Raw genomic sequence first — 26,786 nt, forward strand, 5'->3', positions numbered from 1 at the left:
AGTTCTGATATGCTATGTGGAGAGAGACAATTTTTAGCTTTGAAAACAATATGCACTCCATTGGTTATCTCTCTCACATGTCGTAAGCAAGTTTCTGCTTTGGATAAGAAGTCACGATAACGTGTAAATGGTCTTTTATTAATTTGCACTGTGGCTATCTTGCAGGGGTGGGTCCCACGTTGTCTAATAGGGAGGGTGTAATTGTAATTGCGCGGGAAAATTAAAGCATATCCTCATTTTCATCGATCGGCTGCTCGAAGAGTTAAACGATAAAAGCAAATGGGTGGGAAGGTGAAATGAGCAGGTAGACCTATTGGCCCGAATTCTCTAAGGGTGGCTAACTTAGCCCATGTGCTAAATCGCGTCATTTGACGTCATTTAGCCCACCGTGCTAAATTTTGCATTTTCGAAGCTCGACTTGGTTAGCTACCCTTTGAGAATTCGGGCCAATATAAGACTGGAGTTGAAGTACATAAGCTTTATCATTTTTAACTACCTCAATAACAGGACTATATGAATAATGCGAATGCAGCAGCGAACTAATCTTTGAATTGAACACACACGCCCTCACCTCCCCCCCACACACACGACCCCCCTTGTGATTTGACAATCCAGTTGTTTTTATAATTCTCATTGATTTTATACCAAGTTTATGAAATTTCCCCTCTATCATTTCTGTCCGAACTTTTTTTTTAGTATTTCGTCCATGAAAATTTGGCTCTAAGCGCGTATATTCATGAAATACGTGACAGCAGCCTGGCCAGTGATTAGCTATAGGGCGAGGTACAATGATATTAATAAACCTTTACCTATTCCTACAGCATCTTGGTCCATAATATCCACATTTCTACCTAGTCTCACCCAAGCGCGTCAACCATTGACGTCACAATTACCTAACCAGGATTACATCACTCTATAGAGGAATAACCTGAAAATCAGAGGAGTGTTTCATGGACTTTCCTTGGTTATGATTGACTGAGAGGCACAAATGTCGAACTGTTACCATGGAACTTATCCGATAAAAGTGACTTTGTGGGATAAAACATCTTTTCTGAATCGCTCCCCTGCAATTCCGACTTGCAATATCCTTATAACATGTATAAATATTTATTGCTACAAAATGAAGTAATATTACACAAGATATTATACATGACTGTAGGTATTAATGATAATTTTGCATGACGTCATGTTACATCACTAGATCCATATTGATCCTGTCACGACTCTGGGCAATATGGATCTAGTCGGGGATGCAGTATCCCACTGAAAGCCAGCCAATATTACAAAAATATTTCTGATCGAATATGCCGACCCGAAGGCCTAGTCATTAACACAATCGAATTTTTGGCAAACCCATCTTAGTCATGTACCATAAAACAATTATCAAACGTTTGACAACATAGGGCTCTTTTACCAGATAGACTGTTTTTAATTTTGTCTTTCTGATTAATTTCTTACGGTTCAAACGATTCCTAAAGTGATCATTACGCATTCTATAATTAGCGAATTTGAACGCCTTCTTCAAAATAAACTATTAAAAAGAACAGTGATGGTCTTAATATCGTATGATCTCTTCTTACTATATCTATAGATTATGAAGCGTTGGTAGACAAGGCAGTTAAAGAAACTTTGAACGAACAAACGTCGTTGGGCATCGACGTTGTGACAGACGGCGAGATTCGACGAGACAATTACATCAACCATCTTTGGTAAGATTAACCCTACACTCTTTGGGCAAAATCTGTTGGTGAACATAACTTTGTCAGACTGACACATCAAGGGCCCGATTCATAAAGAGTTGAAATTTTGGTAACTTTGCCATTATGGCAACTACCATGGAAACCTTGATTCTGATTGGCTGTAGAGCCCTGTTACCATGGTAGTTGCCATAATGGCAAAGTTACAACATGTGTAAGTCCTTTATGAAACGGCCGGGCCCCCAGGTCAGAATTAACCATTTCATTTTCAAGATTTTACCAGAGATTACTACCACAAAATGGCTCATATATTTCTGAATGACTCCATAATTTTGACGATCAACTTTAAATGCAATTGGTTTATCATTATGTATGCCTACCGTGAGTGGCCATCTCCTTAGGTATTTATGATAATTTATTTTGTAAATTTAAGAAAATAGATACAATATGTATTCTGAACCCAAGTTTGAATTAAACCCTGGTTTAAAGTTGTGGTTTAACTATGGATAGCCAGTTGGAGCACAAATCCCTAACAGTACGCATTCAAATTATTAACTCATATGGCACCTAATACCACACCCTACCACACCCAAACACATTCATAGTTGTCTGGGAATGATAACTGAAGTATTTTCCTTCATTATGAAAGCACAATGAAACAAATTAGTAATTATATAAGAATTATACAATATAAACAGAATTTTGGAACTTTTGACTTCCAATAATTTCAGCAGAGAGTTAGACCGTTGTCTAAGTAAAAATTAAACCAGACTTCAGAATACAGGGGTATACATCAGACTTGACCATGATGGAGGCCAGAGGCGTAATCAAAATTGCGTTCCAACAGGAATCCATGATTTAGTATTCATATCTCTAATAATAATTCATTGAGAGCTGATGGTATATACCATCGAACGTAGAGGGCAACAACACACAACAACAACAAACACTACCGGTTTCACGGGCCTAATCACTAGTGGCAGGCCATAGATATTCATTCGAGCCAACCCATTGCTATTTTTTATTTTTATATGGCTGATTGACAAAGTGTATGCATATGATTGTCCATCTAACACTGATTCTATTTTTGGTAATTACTGAACTTCCTTTTCCCAAATTGGGAAGAAATATCACCAATTTTGGACTATATTTTGACTGGCGGAAGGATTAGGGCTATTTTGCTGTTTGATGTGTGTGTGTGTTTGAGTTTTGTCAGACGTGTATCAATCAGATATGATTATTTACGTCTGGAACCGACCTTTAACGTCACCATCCGAAAGACGTGACCAGGGCTCGAACCTCTGCATCAATTTGTAACTTCCCCATAGCTTGGATTACAGGCGCACGCCACAACGCCCAGTTATGGTGGGTGAATGAATCTGCTCCACTCGACGGTGTCTTCAAACACGCCAATTTATTTTTAAAATGAGCCGGTCGAGGGACCCTTTTCTGGTCAGATATGGATTGCCAGATGTAAATCCTATCCACTGGTAGTAAACATTTTACCCCCGAATTTCATCCTTATCCTTTATGAATTTTTTAAAGTGCCAATTTAACACATGAGTCTAGGTCTGTGATACCATGAGTGAGACCTGTAACCTGGACCACAGGCATAGCCTATTACATGGGGAATTCCCTAGTGGATGAAATACCTGCCCAACTCTTCAGTAGCAGATTGCTTTCACTAGTATACATGTTTCAATCATCAAGAGGTCCAAAAACTGAACTTCATGGCTATATACAAGGCTACATAGGGGGTATAACAGGTAACAAGTTATTGTTAACTCTGTGTTTGTGTACCTAGGCTAGGCTGTGTAGGCTGTGCGTGTGTTTGTCACTGGGTTGCTTGCATGTTGTCGTGTGTTTTCGGATACCGACGAGCGCTGCTGTAAATCGTGTATAGCACCCATCACAAGATATAGTACACATTAGATAGGCCTTGCATCAATTGCACTTGTGAAATTGGTTCATGGGGAAGGGAATGAGAAGAGAAAACTTTAGAATTTGGCTGAAGAGTGGTGGATTCAAGAGGGAGGCTGAGGCTGAGAGGCTGAGAATGAGTTCTACTGCTATCTCGTTCAACTTTTACTGACTTCTAGCCAGACTAGCCCCCATCTATCATGTCCATTTAGAATACAAGCCATCTAACCCCCTCTGTCTCTCTCTCTAACACCCTGGCTTGGGCCCTTGTCATAGGAAGATGTGAATGTATAGTATGCTTGTATGTTGATTCTCATTTCTTTTTAAAGTTATCTAATTTAAATCATGTGAATCTGGTATTTATATTTTGGGCAAATCTTGAATCCAGATATGCACACTATTCATATCTACAATTTGCATTATAGGATTTGGGCCCTGCATTGCATCCAATATTGAGCTACATGTAGGATGTGTGTAACTCCATAGGGCACTAGACATTAGGAGAAACATTAGAAAAGGTCATTACATAATCACATCTGTTTATTTCATGCATTTCTTTGTGATAAAGTGAGTGTACAGATGTTAAAGAAAAGCCAGGAAGGTAAATCAAAATGAAACCTTCATGTGCCATACAATACAGGTTTCACGGGCCTAATCACTAGTGGCAGGCCATAGATATTCATTCGAGCCAACCCATTGCTATTTTTTTTAAATTTTGATATGGCTGATTGACAAAGTGTATGCATATGATTGTCCATCTAACACTGATTCTATTTTTGGTAATTACTGAACTTCCCTTTCCCAAATTGGGAAGAAATATCACCAATTTCGGACTATATTTTGACTGGCGGAAGGATTAGGGCTATTTTGCTGTTTGAGGTGATGAATCAGCTCCCCCGACGATGTCTTCAAACACGCCAATTTGTTTTTAAAATGAGCCGGTCGAGGGACCCTTTTCTGGTCAGATATGGATTGCCCGATATAAATCCTATCCACTGGTAGTAAACATTCGACCCCCGAATTTCATCCTTATTTTTTATGAATTTTTTAAAGTGCCAATTTAACACATGAGTCTATGGGGAATGAATGAGGCCTGTGAGACCTGTAGTGTGCTGCTGCTGCCCTCTACTTTCGTTGTTGGATTATTTCGCTTAAATCGTTTTCACGGGGTTCGATCGAGAACGTTTACGAAGGCCATGCATGGACGCGAATGTAAAAAAAGTACGATTTATTATTTCGTATTTTATGCGACAAAAGTGTGCAAAACGGCTGCTTACTATTATTCGCGGGCCTCACTTGGTGGAGTCGGTTTTCTTTCACGAGTACTAGAATAATTTAAAATGTACTCGCGAACGAAGAGAGACTCAAACGAGCGAAATGAACCTGCGAACAATCATGACGATTGGTGAAGCTTCCGCAATTTTAAGCGAAATCTTTGCGCACTTTAGTCGCATAAAATATGAATATTGGACAGAATTATTTTGACATTTGCTTTCTTGGCAAACCTTCACAAATGTTCGCGAGTCCCGTGACAACGGAGCTTTACTACCTGTCTCTCAATCTCTCTTTTCAGTCGGCATGTAAAAGGCTTTGACTTCACGAATCTAACCAAGAAATCATGTCGTAATGGGGCTTGGGTCGCAGAAGTACCCACCATTCGAGAGAAACTGGGTAAGTATATAAGGGCTAAATGATAAACGGTGGCAGTATTTGGACTGGCTACAAGTACCCCAGAACTCCAGTGGCTGATTGCACGAAAGGGTGTTTGCAAGGACCATCTTTGGTGTCGCCCATCTTTTTTGATGCGCCATGTGAAACTCATTTTAAATAAATCATCTGCAAACATATTTCATCCGTCCGTTAAAATAAACAAAATATGTGTTTATAAAATGATGTGATATATCATGAAATTGTATAAAATTTGATTTAAAAGCAAGCTAACGAATCTTATTCTTTATCATAAATTTCAGAAACACCCCGCTTATAGCATATGATAAAAGATGGGCGACACGAAAGACGGTCCTTGGAAAGACCCTTTCGTGCAATCGGCCCCTGTGTTCCATTAAATTAATCACGCCATTACGCAAGTTAAGTTACGTTCATTTCCCAAAAGATCTGTGATTTTGATTGGGTTTTCTGCGAAGAAAAAGAGCAGGAAACTACACGAATATGACAAAAGTCAATCTTCAGAATACCAATTTGTGACAATAATAGCTGTGTCACATCTCTTAGAAAAATGTCAAAAAACAGTTTTTAGAGTTTCAATAACCTGTTTTTACGGCGTTCATAAAGGTTTTGCGATTTTTTTTAGTAAGGACGCGAATGGTGAGGAATTGCGAAGTCTTACAATCGGGTCTTTTCACGCGGCAAAACTGCACTAAAGGTATGCAAAACGTGCTCAAAACAATTCATATTATGACTGAGCTTACAAACTATTTGTGAAAGTATTACAATGATGCGAATGTTCAAAAATGGACCAGTCAAACATTCGTATTATATGCGACAAAAGCGTGAAAAGGACTCTTTGAGTTGCTTTTCGCGAGTAATAAAAGCAAAAAAATATATATATACAGTGCGTATCAAAAAAAAGTTTACACTTTGAAAAAGCCTTGGGAATTAAAAAATATACAACATGTGGGTAATTTTTTCACATACATTCTTGGGTTTGGGTCTCATCTATCCAATGAAAGTAAAAGTTTTGACAGAATGTTGCACTTGAGTGAACACTGTCCATTTTTGTAAAGCTCGCAGAAATCTGTTTGCGCAGAAATGCTCGTTTTCACGCTGTGTCAAGGGGAATGGGCGAAACCAAACTTACCCTGCGAAAAATTTCTCATACGTTTCCCTTGCACTTTTAGTCAGTTGAAATAAAACGGATACATTCAAGCATTTTGTAACAATTTTGCCACCCAAATTGAAATTTCAACACTTAGTAGGCACAACCTTTACCCTTTTTGTGCCAGCTTGATTCGAGGACAAAACTGAATCTGAACAAAAGTTTATACCAGACATCTCCAGCATTTTTTCACTAAGTTTTTATCATTTAAAGTGGGTTTACATTTCGTTTTTCATTTAATACTTGTTTTTCCACACCTTTCCCAAGCTTGACAATGATTACCAAAATAAAAGCCATTTCATGTAAATCACAGCTCAGTGTAAAGCAAATATCGTCACGATGGCCTTGGTGTGTGGGGGAGTGGGGTGGGGCGCAATGCACTCTTCGAAGTGTTTTGGGCAAGGAAACAAGTTTAAAAAGGTAAAAGATACCTTCAAATCCTTTTTACTAGCTAAATTCCACGTGTTCTTCATGATTAAGGTCTACTTTTATTCGCATAACTATTTCAAAGTTCTGCGCAAATCATTTTTCACTAACTTTTCAAAAGTGAGTGGTGCTCACTCAAGCGGAAATATTTTTCGATGATCATATCGTCATTTGCTTAAATGGATCTATGCCAATGTGAAAATGTGGAAAAATCTTCAGGATATTACAAATGTATGATTTTACAGGAATTTTTCTAAGTGTAAACTTTTTTTTGATACGCACTGTATAGTGAATTAACGAAAAGCGACATTAAGCGAACAATTGACGAAGCATGTCTCATTAAATACGAATGTTGGACTTTTCAATTCTTTTGCATCTGAGTCTTTGCAATATACATGATATATTAGCAGTGCTGACTTTGAAAACAACTAAGATGAGTTATTATTCTCCATAACACCATTCATACGAAGTTCATTGACTCTAAATGTGGAGCGTTGTGGCCCAGTGGATTAGTCTCCGGACTTTGAAACAGAAGGTGGTGGGTTCGAATCTCAGCCATGGCGCAATTTCCTTCGGCAAGAAATTTATCCACATTGTGCTGCACTCAACCCAGGTGAGGTGAATCAGTACCTGGCAGGAATATATTCCTTGAAATGCGTGTGCGCTGTAATCTTAGTAATTACGGCTGCCAAGCTACAGCTAGGGTAACAATATCAAAGTCCTTTGGAAGCGCATAGAGACATTATTCATAATTTTGATATGCGCTCTACAAGAATTATTTATTATTATTATTAAATGACCTTTGAACTTGACCATATGACCTGACACCAATACGATACTTGATTACCCTTCATGTGGACAAGTTTCATGCAACCACAGTTAATATTTCAATACTTATACAACATACTCAAAGTTCATTGACCTTAAATATCCTTTGCACTTTATGATCATGTAACTTAAAACTTGATGCATTTTGTTGCATTTTGACTTAATGCCCGTGTGCCCTAGATCCTTGATTATGTTTAAGTTCATTCACTAGGTTCATATACTTTTTAAGTTGTGATGACATTTAAAACAAAATTCTGGAAAAGATTTCAATGTTGATACTTTAAACGTGATCAAAGATCATTGACCCTTAACCCTATCTAGGCGGGGGGGGGGGGGCCTCGGAGGCCCCCCCCTCAACAAATCGCGCAATATTTTCGCCGCGCGAAATTTTTTGACCGCGCCACTCGCTGACTTTTTACTTTCAAGTCTTGCGCAACTTTTGAGACCAATTTTTTGTCCTCCGGGTACGTGGTTCCGAAATTACGCAACATTATGTAAGTGCATGTCAGACCGAAAATTGCCAAAAACGTGATTTCGTGTACAAAGTCAATGCAAATTGTGTTTTCAACCAAAATTCATAAATGTATGATTATTTTTAGTTTTGCTGCTCTAAATGTATTTATTTTATGCTTTTTATGATCACAGAAGAGTCCCCAACAAATTTCATTGAAAAAACAATGAAAAACAAAAGGTAAAAAAACAAAGAAATACATAAGAAATTGCAAAAAACAATAAAATACATAAGAAAGTGATTTGATATCGCAAATTTTTTCATGTACACTTGCTAAGAACACCACAAAGAGTTTCTATACCAAAAATTAGTACATTTGGAGCTTTATTTAGGGAGTTAGAGGAAAAAGTATGATTTCGCATACTAATTACGCATAAATTAGCATAATCACTTAATAGCGACTGGCGCGAAAAAAATTACTATACAATCTTGGAGATTATGTCCCAGGCAACCAGCATGCCAATTTTCGGCGCGATCGCGCGGTCGACGGCCGAGATCTTAGGGGGGGGGGCCTGGGAGGCCCCCCCGGCCATATGAACTCCCAAAATACCCCGGCCTAGATAGGGTTAATGGCCTTTCAGTTTAGTCATGTGACCTGAAACTCGGGTAGAATGTGAATACTTGATTACCTTTACAGTTTCATGAACTAGGTTAATACTTTTAAAGTTATAATGATTATTTAGACAGTTCAAAAATTTACTCTTGGTTCGAATTTTAATGTTGAAGCCGCCGCCGCCGTCGGAAAAGTCTCGTTCTGGGGGAACTTGGTCGGAAAAATCTAACAAATCCTTCCGAGAAGATTTTCATGTCTTGCGTACTGTATGTCCGACATTTTGCCCTGAGAATATCTGTCTAGGAATATCTGTTATGGCTCTCAAGGGGGGGGGGGGCGGATGTGCCCCCTGGATCCGCCGGTGACAATAGAATGATAGATAAAGTACAACCTAGCAACCTTTCGGCATACACCCAAAAGATGCGTCCAAAGTTTCATTTGGAGGTTGCGGAGTCGCTACTTTATCTTCCCAGTGTGTCCAGCAGGCCCGGATACCCTAGTAATAATCACTAGTATGTAAATCACAGTGAGGAGTTAGTGAACAGTGAGTGAGGCCCTACATAATGATAAAATTGTAATCTTATCGTTTCGTGTGTTTACTCTTTGAACCATATGTACTTTGGAGTCAGTGGTATAGGACCTGGGTTCCGAGGCAAATAGATTTCCAAACAAACGCTAAATGGAAAGGATTTAATGAACTTCTTGCACGCGCTTTTTATTCAGAGCATTGACCGAGAAATGTCACCAGGGCCACATAAAAATTGAAAGCATAATTCTGATTGGTTCCCAGTCAGTCTACCGAACAAAAGGCACATGATACGATGATCTTGATAGGCCAATTCACTGTAACTCTTTCAGGTGATGAATTAGCATCTTGAGCACATAATCAATGTGGATTTAGCGCTTTATAGAAATACTCTATATTATCATATTATTGTTAGATCCCGTCTGGAGAAGCCTTCATAAAAATGCTGATTTATTTTTAAAATAAGCTGGTCGAGATACCCTTTTCTGTTTTTGGAATGTCAGATATCCTGTGGGAGTGAACATCCAGCCCTGTAATTTCACCCTTTTTTATGATTTTTTTTCCTTTTCATTACCACATTAACACACGAGTTTATGGGGATTATTTTTATACTAGTGAAACCTTCAGACCCTAACAATCACTATGCTTGCGCAGCCCTGGCAGCTTGAGGGGGCGACCGAAAGTGAAATTTCATGTCACACGGCTTTTCGTTGCAGGATTAGCGCAAACGTTAAATCATGATACGACCGCCCCAAAAGTGTCTCCCAAAGGCGCTGGGAGTCGAGTATAATCCCGCGTTCTTGCCAGAGCGAAAGACGCTCATAGGGAGTTTTCCCAATAACTACGCAGACGCTTCGTGTAACGCAGATTATCTTATCAAAAAAGCCTCTTCAATGACAAATCATTTTTTCTCAAAAATCGGTGAATCAAAACTGCAGTGTCATCCTGGGGCCCGTTGCAGAAAGAGTTGCAATCAAACGCAACTCTGAAAATCATACCCAACTTGATTTTCAACCAATCAACAGCGCGCATTTGGGACTTGCGATTGATTTTTTGACTTGCGTTTAAACGCAACTCTTTCTGCAACGGACCCCTGGACTCGACATATTTGCAATTTTTCTTTCGGTCCCAATCTTTGGACGATCTGCAGTCCCAGGTCCACTATCAACTTTCGACAAAAATCCCGACTGTCCATTGTGATTTGACTTGCATTTTTAAAGGAATAGGTGCATTAAAGAAAGTGTCTGCGTATATAGTGATTGCGAAAATCTCCCATTGTCGTGACTTGGACGCCCTTTTCTTAAGAAAATGAAAGTGTTAGCATCTTTGAATTTGAAACAGCGCACTGATAGTAGGCCTGTACCGTAAATACATCTAAGAGTACATGTCACATTTCCAGGTAGACCTTGAATTCTGTTTTCAATCACATAAAAAGAGGCGAAACTTTTTAGGATTTCTTTAAAAATGAATTCAAATGAACACAATATGTCTTAACGAAACTCATACATTTAACATTTTGTCTCTACTTTGTAATTAGGAGTGCCCGAAGATATTAGCTGGATTGGAAATGAATGGAAATCAGCACAAGTGAGTATGGTATAGTACATATAGGAACTGTCAAGGGCGCCGTGAGACAAAGGTTAGCTAAATGATTCGGCCTATCAAGAGTATTGTTGCATGCACATTTAGCTCAGCAGAGTGAAGTGGAACCAATCAGAATTGTTCTTTCAAATATTAGATAAGCTTTGTGTTACAGGGCCCTGGTGGGTGTTTCTAGAAGCTTTTCATACTTTGCGAGAGACCAAGAGGTGCTAAGTAAGCAGTAAAATATTATAGGCTGAGCTGTAGCAAAAGAAACGGTCACCCGTTATTTGAGTCTTTTGCAAGTTAGTACAAACTTTTTAGAAAACCAACCTGAAAGTTAATTTGAGCCAGCGTATGCTGACCTACGGAAATCAAACCGCTTTCCCCATTTAATCCTATTTCGTGATATCATTTTTCTTTTAAACAACACACAACTATATCTTAGAGAATGCGATATATTTTGTAATTTGAACTAAGACTGAATTATTATCCACACTAAAAAATCAAGGATTCAAAATAAATCAAACCATGAAACCAATTCATAAAGAGTTACAACTTTGTAACGTTGCCACAATGGCAACAGAGCTCAGCAGCCATTCAAAATCAAGGTTAACATTGAAGTTGCCATAAAGGCAAAGTTACAACCGTTGTAACTCTTTATGAAACGGGGTTCCAGGGGTACCATATCAATGCAAGGAGAAAAGTTGATAAAATAATGCTTTGATCTTTAAGTAGTACTACAACAGATTATTCCCACTCCCTTTCTTTGCCCCTCTCTCCACATCTCCCTCTCTATCTCCTCTTCCCCTAATTTAAATAACACCATCTTTTGACAAATTATGTTTGTAATGTATAGCTCAACTGTGAGAAGCCTGTCAAAGCCACCGTACCTGGCCCAATGACCATCATTGGATCAACAGCTAGTAAGTTTCCTTGCAAGTATATATATATACCAGTCCAATTGCTTTAAAGGGCAAGAAAGTTAACCACCAAATTTTGCTCAATTTCTCAGATCATTTATAATCACGTCCAAGTCAGTTTGCTGAGGAAATCAATGTTTTTTTTAATTTTCTCCGTACGAACACAGGGTTACGAACGTCGTACGACATTAAAACAATCTTGTTCAAGACATCGACCAAGCTCTGAACTTACAAACTGTCTGAGAACGCTTGGCGTATATACGCTGTTTTCGAAGGTCTTATTGAAAAGATTCATAGCAGTTCTTGCTGTGATCTGGCCATTATTAGCCTTTGGGAAAAAACAACTTATTAATAATTATATACCACATAATTAAGAGATTGATACAGCACAACCAGATCTTTACGCCCCAAATCGAAGGCTTTCTAATACTAATTTACTTTTTTTCCATTATGGCGGCCGTGCGGCGAGTCGAAAACAAGCATTTTCTTAATTTTTATTCAAACCACCTATAATCATGTAGCTGGTACAAAAATGTTAACACGGAGGTTTTTATTTCGCCGTACTGCCGCCGAAGAGCAAACATTAATGTGACTGAGATATTACGGTTCCAAAATGCAATACTTAATAGTAGGAAACAGCTTCTTGTTCATGCTGGGCCCCTCTCTCTGGAATTCCTTCTCTAGATAGGTCCGAAATACCAACTCCATCAAGCATTTGAAATAAAACTGTTTACTTGTATCACTCTACAGAAAAATACTTGAATGTCTTGATTTTCGTTTCACTCGAACGCCTTGGGCAATTAGATTTTAATGGATTTGGTGCCTTAAGAGTCAGACTTATAATTATTTTTGTAGTCGTATATTTATGATTTATTTTTCTAGATGCTTTTTACGATGACCTGAAAGAGCTCAGTTCTGACCTGGTGAAAGTTGTCAATGCACACATCAAGAATCTAGTACAAGCAGGTGAGAAGCAAAGCGCTGTAGCCCGCTGACTTGACGAGGTTGGGATTTTTGTCTTCTAGATAATTGTATTTTTTGGGGAAAAAACAACTGAAGGTAGAAGTAGTATCTTCTATGGGACGCCAAAACCATCTTTTTCTATTAGTGAAATTTCCCATGGCGGAGGAGGAGGCTATCCAGTAACCCCCCCCCCCTCACCCAGCCGTGCTGGGCAGGATAGCGAGATTTTGCACCACCACGCAAAACCGTTTGACATGATGATCATCAAATTGGGTCCAAGTCCTGGTCCAAGTATGCGTCTTATTCGATTCTAGTGGCCTAATTCGGAGAGGCGTAGAGGTCGTTGTGTACATTGAGCTGACCATTCTTGGGTGTTTAAATACTGTTTAATTTCCCACACCCGGGGTCCGTTGCATAAAACTTTTTACCTGAAAAAACTCTGGTAAAAACTGAAAACTAAGGTCTGATTTCCGCTATTGACTTTAACATAGGACAATAACTGCGGTAAAAAGAACCTGAAATTTCTCAGGTAAAAAGTTTCATGCAACGGGCCCTAGAAGTAGTGTGTGCTCAGCGCTTTGAAACATAAAGTAAAAGGCGTTTTATCAAATGGCCCTTGAAACTGATTGGATTGGATACATTGAAATATCTTTAAACTTTAAATGGATCAACTTCAAACTTGCTTTATGTATACATTTAAGTTAACAATTTATTTAACAGTAGGTTGGGGTCGAGAGGTCACATATCTGACCGTATCTTGTTTTTGTTAAGGGTAAAAGTTATTTGACGGATCAACTTCAAAATTGGTCCAAGCATACAATGATTAGGATTGAAGATATGAAGATATTCTGATTTTATGAAATTGTCACATGTCAATTGAAGGTCGAAATTGATTAATCCCAAAAGTACCTCGCTCTCGCAATAGCTTCACAAGGTGATCGTGGATCAATATGAAAGTGGCTATGATCTGATTAGAGTTTCTGGTGTCAAAGGATAAATACTGAAGGTCACATACTGGCTCATATCACTGTCATTACAAGGTGAACATTAGGATAGGACTTTCAAAATTGATTCTTAACAGGAAAACTTTATACCTTATTTATATCTTAACAATTACTGATGTCCATTATTAAATGCCCTCTTATACCAATTTTCCATCCGCCCCTTTCTCCCTTCCTTCCTCTCCCCTTTTGCTTTCTCCTCTTCATCATTTCCTTTCTCTTTCCCGCGATCTCTCCTCTTCCCCTTCTCTCTGTCACTCTCCTCTTTCTTACGTGTGTCCTCGTCTTTGACTCTGTCTTCATCCCCTCTCCGTTCCTTCCCCTATTAGGATGCCGTCACATCCAGCTTGATGAGCCAGTCATGGTGAGAACCCCGGACATCGCGCTAGACTACGGTATTGATCATGCGTCACAATGCTTTGATGGTATCGGGGGAGACGTCGTGAAAACTGTCCATCTTTGCTGTGGATATCCACTTTACCTGGTCAGTGCAACACTCATAGAACTAAAAGCATTTGACGTCATAATCTTTTAGCGCCCACCCTCAGACGCTATAGGAATATCGCGTAAACGGAAATATCAGAGATGCGACAGCTGCAGATCACCTACAACGCACGCAAGGCAATGGCAACGATCTCTAAGATGGCGGCGCGATGACGTCATTGCATAAGGTCTATTGGTCATTGTTTTTAATCTACCTTAAGTTCCTAACTTCACTGTCGTTAAAAAGCTGAATGTAAAATTAAATTGCACTGACAAATAGCCCAGGCTGTGTACGGTTGAGGAGCGGGTTACAATATTGATTGAAAATGAACCTGAAAACAAATCAATCACTACCTCCCCTCAAAAAAAAATTTTTTTTTAGTGACCATGGCATCTTAATATTTTCCCAGGAAAGTTTTCCAATGGCAATAAACCTGCATCTCCTTGGGAGACTGTGTTTTTTTTCTTTGGGTGAGGGGGGGGGGTATACTCATTATTTACTTTTTATCCTTAAAAAAATAGAAAAATCTAATCTCCAAAAAGTTTGCCTCCACTTTTTTTTTCTTTTTCTTTAATTTTGTGTAGAAGGAATTTACGCCCGGGCATAAATTTTAAGTATTATTTTACACATGTACTGTTACGATATTAAACAAATATTGCAACAAATAACAAGTTAGATTAATTCTACATTTGATTCTTTTTTTATTAACAGTCAACAAAAAGAAATTACGTAAAAAGTAATCTTGAAGAGTCAGGTTGGGTTGATCCAAATAATCCAAATTGGCCCACGAAGAGTTCTTAGAGTTAAGGTCCACAATGCTGGCGATGAAATTGATGTTAAAATTACGATGGATAACAAAAGTGCCTGTAACGAGTTCAAATTTACGTGAAGACGAAATTGATGATGATAAACAGTCGATTTCAGCAATCCATGAGTTGAAAAATATTCTTTGGAACAGGATGATGATCTTGATCAGAACTGAGATTTCCTTTCTTACATAATAATTGCAAATGGTTCATTGATGGTGTGCAAATATTTCCACAGAAGTTACCCTTATGTTGAAGGTGAAGATAAACTATATGCTCTGACATAAAGTCTAGCTAGAAACTGTAAGTTCTGATATATTTGAGGAAACTGCTAGCTCATATATTATATACGAATTTCCACTATACTGGAAGCTTCTTGTATTGTCTTTAAAAAGATCATTCTGCTCATTTCTAGAGCATTCCAATTCTACATGTTCTAGGAGAGTCTTAGATGAATAACCTCAGTGAAATTAACAATGTAAACGACATACCTAATCATAATTCTCCTTTTCTCTGACAGCAGTCCCTATTGTCTATGAAGATCATTGTACATTACAAAATACCAAACATTGCTCAGCCTCTTAAAATATGCGTATGTAGCGAAGCTTAACCGAGACATTCTAGAATATTGAATATCCTTAGAGGAAAAAAAAAACAAATGAATGAACGCAATGAAATTTTTTGTATAATTATATATAACAATACAAAAAGTGATTTGCTATAACATCGGTCGGTTTTTATTAATTGATTGATTGGCCCATTATAGCTCTTTATATACATCAAGAATAAAATAATATATGATAATATTAATAATATATATTCATAAAAGTGCATTTATATTGCGCAACATTATTTCTATAATGTATATAAACTCAACTTCGCATTACACTAATATGATTATTATTATACCCCGGCTGTAGCCGTGCTGTGTACATGCGCTCTGGCATTCGAGGAATTTCTTCCTGCCGGGTACCCATTCAACTCCCATGGGTTGAGTGCAGCACAATGTGGGTAAAGTTCTTGCTGAAGAACACACGTCATGGATCGAAATCGAACCCACATCCCTAAGATTGAAAGACGAGAGTCATAACCAATAGACCACGACACCCCCAGTCACCCACTGATATATACTATTCTTAAGATGCAAGAAATAAACACATGCGGGGACCGTCAAGGCTCTAAAGTGACATTCAAATATATATAGTATAGACCAATATAAAGGTAAAACAGGCAAAAAGATTCTATCGAATGAATGATTGATTAATAAGAGATGATTTGTATTGTCTCTTGAAAAGAGACATTGACTGGCAAGTTTTTTGTTCTCGGTCCCGTTACACAAAAGTTAGCGATTGATCGTGCCCTGAATCTTCACGATTGATTTTACATTGTAGTCAATGTAATCAATCGTAGAAAAATGTTCTACGATCATTGCTATACGCTTCGTGTTACGGGCCCCATATTTAAAGTTATTCAAAATGATAGGCCTATTGTTATTATAATTACGTAACGATAAAAATCATATCGGCATTTTGGCGAAATTAATACAGATCATTATAATGTCTTGTATGTCTATTGATATCACTTTGATAGATAAATGAATCCTTGAAATATTCAGACAAGTAAAAATAAATACTGATACAAGAATAAATAGTAATTATTTGTGATCGCTTTCATGTGTTTTAATGCAGCATGATTTTGTTTTGCGGAATTTGTTTTCCCTTACAGGACCAAACTGATTATCCAAAGGCTGATAAAGATGCTTACTTTATGATTGCCGATAAATTAGACCAGGCTGGTTTTGATGAGGGTAAGTCTCATTATATATGAGAAGAATCCAGTCTCATTACGAATGTTTTATGCAGATCTAGATATCATGGATATTCAGTTTTCTTTAAGATATAAAATTATTTCAATGTCATCTTAATTTATTAATTGAAATACCGTGATTAAGAAAATGAAAATATTATTTCATCATCACATATTGCATCATCATAGGTACATTAAAATCTATTTATACAATTATCTATACGGGCTGGGAGCTTTTAAAAAAAAAACATTTTGTATAACAATAAGCTCGTGACTTTGCTTGCATAATTGTATAAAAGTATACAAATGAATTTGTTAAATACAAACTATAGAATGAGTTAAAATTCAGCCATTACCCACTTCAAAGAGAAAATTAAGAAATCATAAGGAGGTTGTGATGAATTCTCTTAATTAAAGAAAAGAATTCCACATTTTTCCCATTTTATTATTATTTCAGTATCTGCGTATTTAAAGGGTTTTCACATTGTCAACGATGTTTTCAGTGTGTTTTCAAAGTGTGCTACATGACCAGTGGCCCGTTGCAGAAAGATTTGCAATTAATCGCAACTCTAAATATCACGCGTAACTTGATTTGCAACCAATCAACAGCGCGCATTTGGGAGTTGCGATTGATTTTTTGACTTGCGTTTAAACGCAACTCTTTATGCAACGGACCCCTGAAATGTATAACATATAGACAATACACCAGGGCCCGTATTCATGAAAATTTATGAAAGTTATTAATTATTACAACCCTTTGAAGTATACTGCAGCCTTTTTAAACACTTATATGAGTGTTCTGAACAGGGACTAAGATATTTATTTGCACGCTTGCACGGTCCGGTGTTATTGTGGGACTGCCCCATACTTACTAACCATGGCACTGCCGTGTGATTACTGTGGCATGCCCTCCCCGTGCTTACTGTGGCACTGTGACATGTCCATGTGCTTACTGTCACACCTTCCCTTGTTCACTGTGGCTCCTCCACATGCATATTATGGAATGGCAACTCCCTGTGCTTCTGCTGCTTACTGTGACATCATCCCATGCTAACTGTGGCACACTTCATCATGATTAATACCTTCAACAACCTGTGTCCATCTCCCTGCTTACTGTGGTACTGCCGTACAATTACTGTGGCATGCCCTCCCCTGTTTACTGTGGCCCTGATCTTTGCTTGCTGTGGAATCGCCCTGCTTACTGTGGCACTGTGACATCTCCATGTGCTTACTATAGAACTGCGTGCTTACTTTCACACCTCCCCTTGTTCTCTGTGGCATACATGGAATTGCATCACCCTGTGCTCCTCCTGCTTTACTATGGCATCGTCTCATGCTAATTGTGGCACACTTAAACTTGATTAATGTGGCCCCCTGCTTATACTGTGGCACCAAGCATGCATAGAATAGCTTCACCAACCTGTATCAATCTCCCTGCTTACTGTGGTACTGCCCCATGGCACCATCCCCCCTCATTACTGTGGCAACAAGAAAGTGGCCTTACTCATCACTATGTAAACAAAAAGTTCATTTCACAATTGTCTGAAATGAACTTTTTTTTACACTAATTTTTTTTTTAGCTACTCCAGCATTTTCTTGCCTAAGATTTATAATTGAAAGGGAGTTTCATTTCATCTATTTGTATCTAGACACGTTTCGGGGGCCGTTTCATAAAGCTGTCCGTAAGATAAGAACGACTTTAAGGACGACTGGTGATCCTTTCTTACAAAACCATCGCTCATGAATATACCATTTGCCATAAGGATTACCAGTCGTTCTTAAAGTTCCTCTTAACTTACGAGCAGCTTTATGAAAAACCCAACTAGTATGAAAAGGAATAAACAAAAGTAATCCTTTGGCCATTTCATTCATTGCTACGTGTAAAGCAGATATTATGTATGGGTGTGTGCTTTTGTGTGTGTGAGATAGAAGGGGGCATTCAGTGACGCTTAGAGTATTTTGGTCAGGAAACACATTCCACCAGATAATATATCTTCAAATCAACATTCTTAGATAGAGTCCACGCGCTATTCATTATTAACGGAAAGATTTGACGGTCATAATATCATTGTGAAACAGCTTCAGGAATTTACAGATTTTTTTTTCAAAGCGTTTACTTTCTTTTGATACGCACTGTACTTTTAGTATCAACATTAAAACATGTTAAAATAAATATCCTGAAGACTTGCATTATTTGTTTCATTTCTTAAATTCCACAGTTTCTCTGGAAGACGCACACCGTCGAAACGACCTGTCTTTATTCGATCACTTCAAAAAGAGCAAAATCGTCCTTGGGTCTGTCGCCATCGCACGAAGTCGTGTTGAGAGTGTTGAAGAAATCCGATCACGGCTACGAGATGTTTTAAAGCACCTGCCCTCTGCAGATCATCTAATTGTGGCACCAGATTGTGGTTTGGGTTTCTTACCCAAGGATATTCTGCGAGCAAAGCTTAACAACATGGTGGAAGCAGCATCGACAATGCCCTAGAATGCACATTCTGTTACTCATTTTGTTTTCATGAAGCTGATTTTAGGTTACGAAAGACTGGTGACCCTTGCCATGGACATGATGGAGGGAGGTCAATCAATGAGTTTTGGGGGTAACATTTCCGGCAAGAAAGCGCCACCAGTCAATGGTTAAATCATGAGTAAAATAAAAACAGATTTAAGATTTGATAATTGTACAAATTATAAATATAGATATTTTGTTTTGCTCATGTCATACATCTAGGAACAGACTTGCAACTCGTGTTTTCAATGTGCAGAAGAAGAAGTAATGCATGGGTCCCGTAATAAAAACGTCAGTGAGGCACATTTCCGCTCAAAACAGTAAAAGTTCACTTTTGATAGATTGCAATCTCATTTCATCAGGACTGGTCTCTCATTTAAAACTTAGAGGAGGGTGATCAAGGACCAGGGTTAGGGTGGAGACCAATGAAACGCCCGACGGAATATGACCTCGACTACATCCCTGTAGAAAAGTTTTGTTCATTGCTTTTATGGCTCGTTGGTAATTCTAACTGGAATGAAACAGTAAAATAAGGTAATGTATTCACGTATGTGCACAATTTACTTACACATTTGAATTTACAGTTCTCGTGAGAAGAAAAATGACGTTTCTCTGATTATCAGATGTTCATGATCAAATTCTGTTCCTTCAGTTTGAAAGAAAGAGATAATTTCGTGTCATGACTAGGAGAGATATACTTTTATACATTTTCATCGGATGTATAATACATTGTACATGACAAATTCAAAGGATGTCACTTTTATGGAAAAAACATTTATTTATTCCACATGAATTAGATAGTTGTATTGCATCACAATATATGACGAAAAATTGTGCAGTTCTACTTTCAGTTATATTCCTTGCAAAATACGATTTACTTTCCTCAATAAGAAGCCCTATGGAGGGATAGATACTGTCAAATGATGCAAGACACTGAAATTTCATTTACAAAGAGAGATGCATATATCATTTGTGCCTGAAAAATCTGGGGACCGTAACACAAAGCTTAGCAATGATGGTAGTACATTTTTCTACTATTGATTACATTGAAAACAATGTGAGATTAATCTGAAAAATCAAGCGTACAATTAATCGATAATCTTTGTGTTACGGGACTCTGAAGAAATTTATTCAGACAAATTTCTAATGTAACGGGCGCAAAACAATAATAAAATGAAGCCAGAAAAACAGTAAAATCTTATTTGGTTGGAGCCTAACATTGAGTGAATGTAACAAATTTCGAGTGCTAATTCAAATTAAGAATATAAAACATGATGGCATTTTTTGTTTAGCTGCAGGTGTTTCCGCATTTATTTATAATTTCAATACACGTATTACAATAATCATGATTCATTTTAAAACATACACAAATAAATGATAGAAATACAACCTTGCACAACTACATGATGATAATGATTAGTAGAAACAATTAAGATAGATATAAGCAATCAGTGGCGTAACTACGGGGGGTGGCATTGGGGACACGTGCCCCCCCCCCCAATTGGTCGGCCAAAAAAAAAAACAACGGGGAAAAGGAGAAAAAGTGGGAGAAAGAAAAATGTACTGGGAATGAAAAAATATTTTTATATCATATTATACTATGCTATGTTATAAATTGCATTTTATTATATTACTATATTACACAAGATATATTTTTTCATAACTTTTATGAAACATAATTTGCTTAGGGCCTATGTGTTCATCATTCTTGGTTTTCGCATTGTTTGTTAAATCCTGTTGTACTAACACATCCCGTTTTCATGTCAATATACACCAAATAGGCCTTTAGTTCCAGTTATTATTGTTTTATGTAGTGGCATATATTCATATCATTTAAGTAACAATATTTGTTTATTTATGTTACTAAGTATTGTTATCTTTGACTTAGATTTTGACTTTATTTTCATGTATGATATGATGATTTAGGTTGTTCTTTATGTTTTCATCAGGTCATTGATGAAAAACAGTTTTATGCTGATCTTTTGCACCTGAATAAATATGTTCTAATAAATGAATAAATAAATAAATTCTTATGGTCTTAGTGAATTCCTACGAGCAAGCATTAAAATGCCCCTCTTAAGGTTTGCATTTCAAAAAATTTCAGCTCGCGCTTCGCGCTCTCAATATTTGAATTATCATGTTCATGGTTAAAATGACTACGAAAGCGTTTCATGTTTTTAAATGTAATTCTGACGAAATAAGCAAGCGCTTGGCGCTCGCATTAGATGGCTATGGTAAGATGCTCTTCATGATTTCTAAAAATATGAATGTCACATGGATATACTCTAATAATACTCACATCAAACTTGTGCCATTCAGTATGATATTATTTACAATTTATTTCAGTTAATTTTGTTTGATTTCCAATTAGAAATAAAAATGGTTTCTCACTGATAAAATTCAGGACAAAAAAATACAATGTAGATTCTCAAAAAAAAAGATATCACTTATTTCCACTTCAACTTTACCTTGTCTCGAGACACCCAAAACTGATAAATATCTCTACAACTGAATATACCTTTGATCGACCTGTTTCAAAGTTTCATTTGTCTATCTTCAACATACCTTCAAAATACCTTCAAAACAGTGTTGTAGTGCCTTGATGCTCGGCCTTGGCCTTAAGGCCTATTTTTTCAAAGCCTTGGCCTTGAACATTCAAGCCTTGGCCTTGAGAGAGCCTTGGCCTTGGCCTTGAGGATTTTGAGCCTTGAAATTTCAAGGCATTTTCAAGGCATTTTGTATTTTGTACTTTCATTTATTTTATACAAGTAATTATAAATGTTTCAATTGTTCTGTACATCTAATGACACTAAATACTACCAGTCAGCTGCAGCAGAAGCAGTAAGTGTACTTAGCAGTGCCATCAATTGCAATTATCATCACATAATTATGTAACAAAGAGAAGTGATGAAAATTAATCTTATTTATTGGTAATATGATGTAATCATGACTAATAAGGATAATGACAATATTAATGATAATGATAATAATTATGATTAGGATTATAGTCAGTGGCGTAACTACAGGGGGGCATGGGGGCACGTCCCCCCCCCTCCCCCCCAATCGGCTGACTAAAAAAAGAGGAGGAAAAGAGGGAGAAAGGAAGAGAAACGTAGTGGGAAAGAAGACATTAATGTTCATTATAATGTTATAATTATGTTATGTTACATTACATAAGAAACATTTTTTCATATAAATGACACATAATTTGCTCAGGGCATATGTCTTCATTGTTCCTGGTGCTCCCATTGTCTGTTTACCGAGATATATAATCCTGTTATACTAAAACCTCCCGTTTTCAAGTCAATATACACCAAACTACCAAATATATTTCCTCGCACTTCGAGTTATTCTTTTACATGTACAATAGTATGCTTCTTTTTCATGAATACTTTAAGTGATTGTCCCATTTTAAGGTCTTAATATAAAACATTTCCTGTCCGTGCTTACGTTAGTGGATTGGTGAAAGATGTCTGCTCTCCATCAATTCCTAGAATGAGTCCTTAAAATGTCCCTTTTTCTGTTTTCTGATCTGAATATCAAAAAATTTTAGCTCGCGCTTCGCGCTCGCATCATTTGGTTAGTGAACTACGTAATGTCTTCTTGAATTCCTACAAACAAGCCTTAAAATGCCCCTCTTCAGGTCTCAATTTCCTAAATTTTCAGCTCGCGCTTCGCGCTCGCAAGATTTGATTAGTGAGATGGGTATGTTAATCATGATTACAAGTGCTTTATGTGCATGTTTAGATGTAATTCTAACAAAATCAGCAAGCGCTTATTGGCACTCCCATTAGATGACTATGGTGAGATGTGGATAATGAAAGATTCCTAAAATATAGTCCTTAAAATCTTCCTGTTTGGGGTCAATATTTACACAAATTTCAGTTCGCACTTTGCGCTCGCATTATTTAGCGAGACAAAAGATTGATTGTAATGTCCCTTTTTAGGTTTGAATATCAAAAATTTTAAGCTCGCGCTTCGCGCTCGCATTATTTGACTAGTGAGATACATGTCCGTTTATTGGCACTGTCCTTATAAAAATATCTCTATTTGGTCAGTTTACCTGGCATCTGGGCGCGCTTCGCGCGCTCACTAGTCAATTCCAAGTTTTTGCTGGTGCCCCCCAATGCCGTGACCCACGCTACGCCACTGATTATAGTGATTTTATGACAGGAATAATTCTGACAGATCTGACTGCAATTTAGACAACAATTTTCATACTTTAAAAATAGCTTACTCTAAAGAATGATAACAAGGTTGATTTCTATTCCATTAGGTTTTCCTTGTATTATTTTCTTTGACCAACAAGATTGTTTAAGTTTTAATGATATTCTGAAAAGATTCGGTAAACTTGAACACAAACTTCAATTTCGTCATTTCCAAATGGGCTATGGCATCAATGGCATGATGAGCCCAAAAATGTTGAGGGGCCAAGCATGGCATACAGAGCAAAATTTTAGGTTTCAAAATCAACAAATTTTGGATTGTGCTTGCATAAATTATTGTTAAGGTTCGCATTCAATTTACACAAAAAAATGCTTAGAATGTCTAGTTTTTAGGTCGGAATATTACAAATTTTTGAGCTCGCGCTTTGCGCTCGCATTATTTGATTGGTGAGTTATGTATCCTATTCATGAGTCACTAAATGCAGTCCAGAACAGCTTCCTTTTCTGGTCTGTAAAAATTTCAGCTTGTGTTTTGTGCTCGCGTTAATTTGTTTAGTAAGATGCATACCTTTTTCATGATTACAAAAACAGCTCGAAATATTTAAATTTCATTTCTTATTACATCTTATTACAACATCTCGCAAGGATGCCCTTTTAACAGTGATTAGCACCATAATTGACCCAAAATCGAGTTTTATAACTTCAAAATTGTTTTTTTTTTCAAAACCACTTGCTCGCCAATTAAAGCCTAAATCAAAATATCTGTCTTATCAATTAGAAATAACTTAAAAAAGCTTTGCTGAACTGCACCAAAATTCTCATTTTGACTTATACTGTAAGTGCATTTTTGGCTTTGACCTCCCCCCCCCAAAAAAAAATACATTCTGCCTCCCCTGTCCCAGGTAGAGGAGAAAGACATATGTTAAGAATGGGCATGCCAGGATCAAATCACCTTGGTAATAATGATTGCAATGTGAATCGCCTAGAACAATAATTAAATGTACAAAGGTAACTACATATTTATTTTAAGTCTAAATCTACATGATCTATCATGAAATTATTTTCGTTTTAAATGTACAAGGGTCAACAATTTTGCTCGCTCACACCTTTTATACATTTGGTCCTGTGTGTCATGTATGCTGCCTAAGCATTGTTGTCTAATTTTTTTTCCATATATTGTACAATTGAAATGCCTTGGCCTTGAGGTTTTCAGGCCTTGGCCTTGGGTTTCCATGCCTTGGCCTCAGCCTTGGTTATTGAAGCCTTGGCCTTGGGTATTAAAGCCTTGGCCTTGGAGGTTTGAGCCTTGACTACAACACTGCTTCAAAATAATTGGTTTGTTTTGCAATATCACAACTCACTCTATGAAGGATCCTGTACTGATCCACTCATAACCTGAATCACATTCAAATATAATATAATCAATATGACACTTAACTCCAACTTCTCGACCCTTTGTTCTAATCACCTATCAATATTAAACATTTCATTTTCAAAACACTGCGAACTCCTTGCAGTTTACCATTTCACCAAGAACATCATAAATTCAAATATAATCAACTTCGCTGTTATCATCAGAGTTTTTTGTTTGTCTAAAACAGTCGTCATTTCCTCTTAAGCATCGTTTGCCTCATCTCAACTCTAACATCAACTGTGAAGATCCTGTATTGATCCATCCACGAACACAAGTATTTATATTCAACATCAGTCAAGGACTGAGATAAAATAAAAAGCAACATATAATGAAAGTTCCCCCTATAAAATCAAGTTTCTAAATAACTGAACGATTAATGTCAATCGGACTATCATTCTCATCAGTGTTTATAGTTCTATCAAACATTCCTGCTTCAGTTCGACAAACAATCACGTGTATACGTCACCAAAATCAATCGTATCTCTTGTTCGTTTACTTTCGGTGAATCTCGTTGTCCTACGCGACTTTCGGAAATGCTCGGCTTCAATGACCAGAAGTCGTCAGGGAATTACGTCCCACCTTGGCACCATCTAAAATTTAAATAAACCAAAACCTTTTCTACAATATATCCTAAAACAAATATTTCTTCTCTTACTTGTAATTAACATTTAAATCCAATTCAAGCTTGTCTGATTTTCATACATTTATTTATCTCAGTTTTTCAAAACATTTGATTACTAACTAGTACAAACTTCAACTTCAAATGAAACTTTTCAACAACATTAAAGTCTCTATAAACCCAAGAAAATGTATCTTGATTTTTACAAAACTATCACAATAAATCACATCTTATTTCACATTATATTATACATGTTATTTTTCTTCTTTTTTTTGTATAACAAAAATTTTAGGATGGAAAAGTCATTTACACTCACCGATGACTTTCAGCAAAACAGGCTCAAAAATGATTTAAATACTGCTTTCTGACCTCATGCAGGTAATAATGATTAGCAGCTCACAAACTGGAAAATAAGGCTGCTCCAAAAAGAAAATAAGCCTAGAGATATGCCTTCAGAATTTTAAGGAAAAATTGTAATTTCTCTACTGGCTTCAAAACTGCACATAAGCTGTGTGCTCACCGAAGTTAAAATGGTGTCTGCCAAAACCTAATGGAAAACTACTGCACACACACCCTTGCCCTAAACTATCCCAAGCAGCTGGTCAAAAAAGAATGGATCCCTGCCTGGGACAAAGGGGACCTATCCAAGCACGGCATGGAAAAATCCACTGCCCTGGACAAAAATTTCAATTAGCTATGGTCATCGATGGCAACCTAAATTAAAGAAGCTCTGCTCAGTGAAGAATAAAATCAAATTCCTGTCTCTATGCAACCTTGCTAGAGTACAAGATAAGGTTAAATGGTTTTGCTAAAAAAAGGACAAATAAATAAATAAAATAAAATGTATTTTCAATGTGACAATGAAGTCTTTCGATTGTCCCTGCTTGGGTTCAATATATGCCCCCCAAAAATCAGCTCGCGCTTCGCGTTCGCATTGTTTGTTTAGTGAGGCAGGTACATGTATGTATCATGACTGTAAACATTTGCTGTCAGTGAGATACAAATCCGTTTAACGCCACAATCCTTAAAATTTCTCTCTCATGTCAGTACAAGCCTTCCTGGTAATTGAGTGCGCTTCGCGTGCCCGCTAAGTGAATCAAAATTGTTGCTGGTGCCCCCCCCCATGTACGCCAGTGTAAGCAATACAAAAAAGTAAAAAAATGCAGTGGCCAGCTTTCGTAAGGTGGGAGTGAGCTACGTGAAAACAGTGAGAGAAA

General features: G+C 37.3%; 1 protein-coding gene across 3 annotated transcripts in view; it reads left to right on the forward strand.

The window, feature by feature from the left end:
- Positions 1-19,905, forward strand: part of LOC121414339 (5-methyltetrahydropteroyltriglutamate--homocysteine methyltransferase-like) — a 53,030-nt gene extending 33,125 nt beyond the window's left edge. For all 3 annotated transcript variants that reach the window (XM_041607485.1, XM_041607484.1, XM_041607483.1), the window contains exons 3-10: positions 1,592-1,709; positions 5,191-5,288; positions 10,835-10,884; positions 11,738-11,804; positions 12,684-12,767; positions 14,095-14,249; positions 16,781-16,862; positions 19,081-19,905. In XM_041607485.1, the coding sequence (XP_041463419.1) occupies positions 1,592-1,709; positions 5,191-5,288; positions 10,835-10,884; positions 11,738-11,804; positions 12,684-12,767; positions 14,095-14,249; positions 16,781-16,862; positions 19,081-19,349 (923 nt within the window). In that variant the 3' untranslated portion in view covers positions 19,350-19,905. The remainder of the gene's footprint in view (positions 1-1,591; positions 1,710-5,190; positions 5,289-10,834; positions 10,885-11,737; positions 11,805-12,683; positions 12,768-14,094; positions 14,250-16,780; positions 16,863-19,080) is intronic.
- The last annotated feature ends 6,881 nt before the right edge of the window (positions 19,906-26,786 follow it).

Source organism: Lytechinus variegatus, chromosome 4 (assembly GCF_018143015.1).
Source record: "Lytechinus variegatus isolate NC3 chromosome 4, Lvar_3.0, whole genome shotgun sequence".
In the NCBI taxonomy this organism is placed as follows: domain Eukaryota; kingdom Metazoa; phylum Echinodermata; class Echinoidea; order Temnopleuroida; family Toxopneustidae; genus Lytechinus; species Lytechinus variegatus.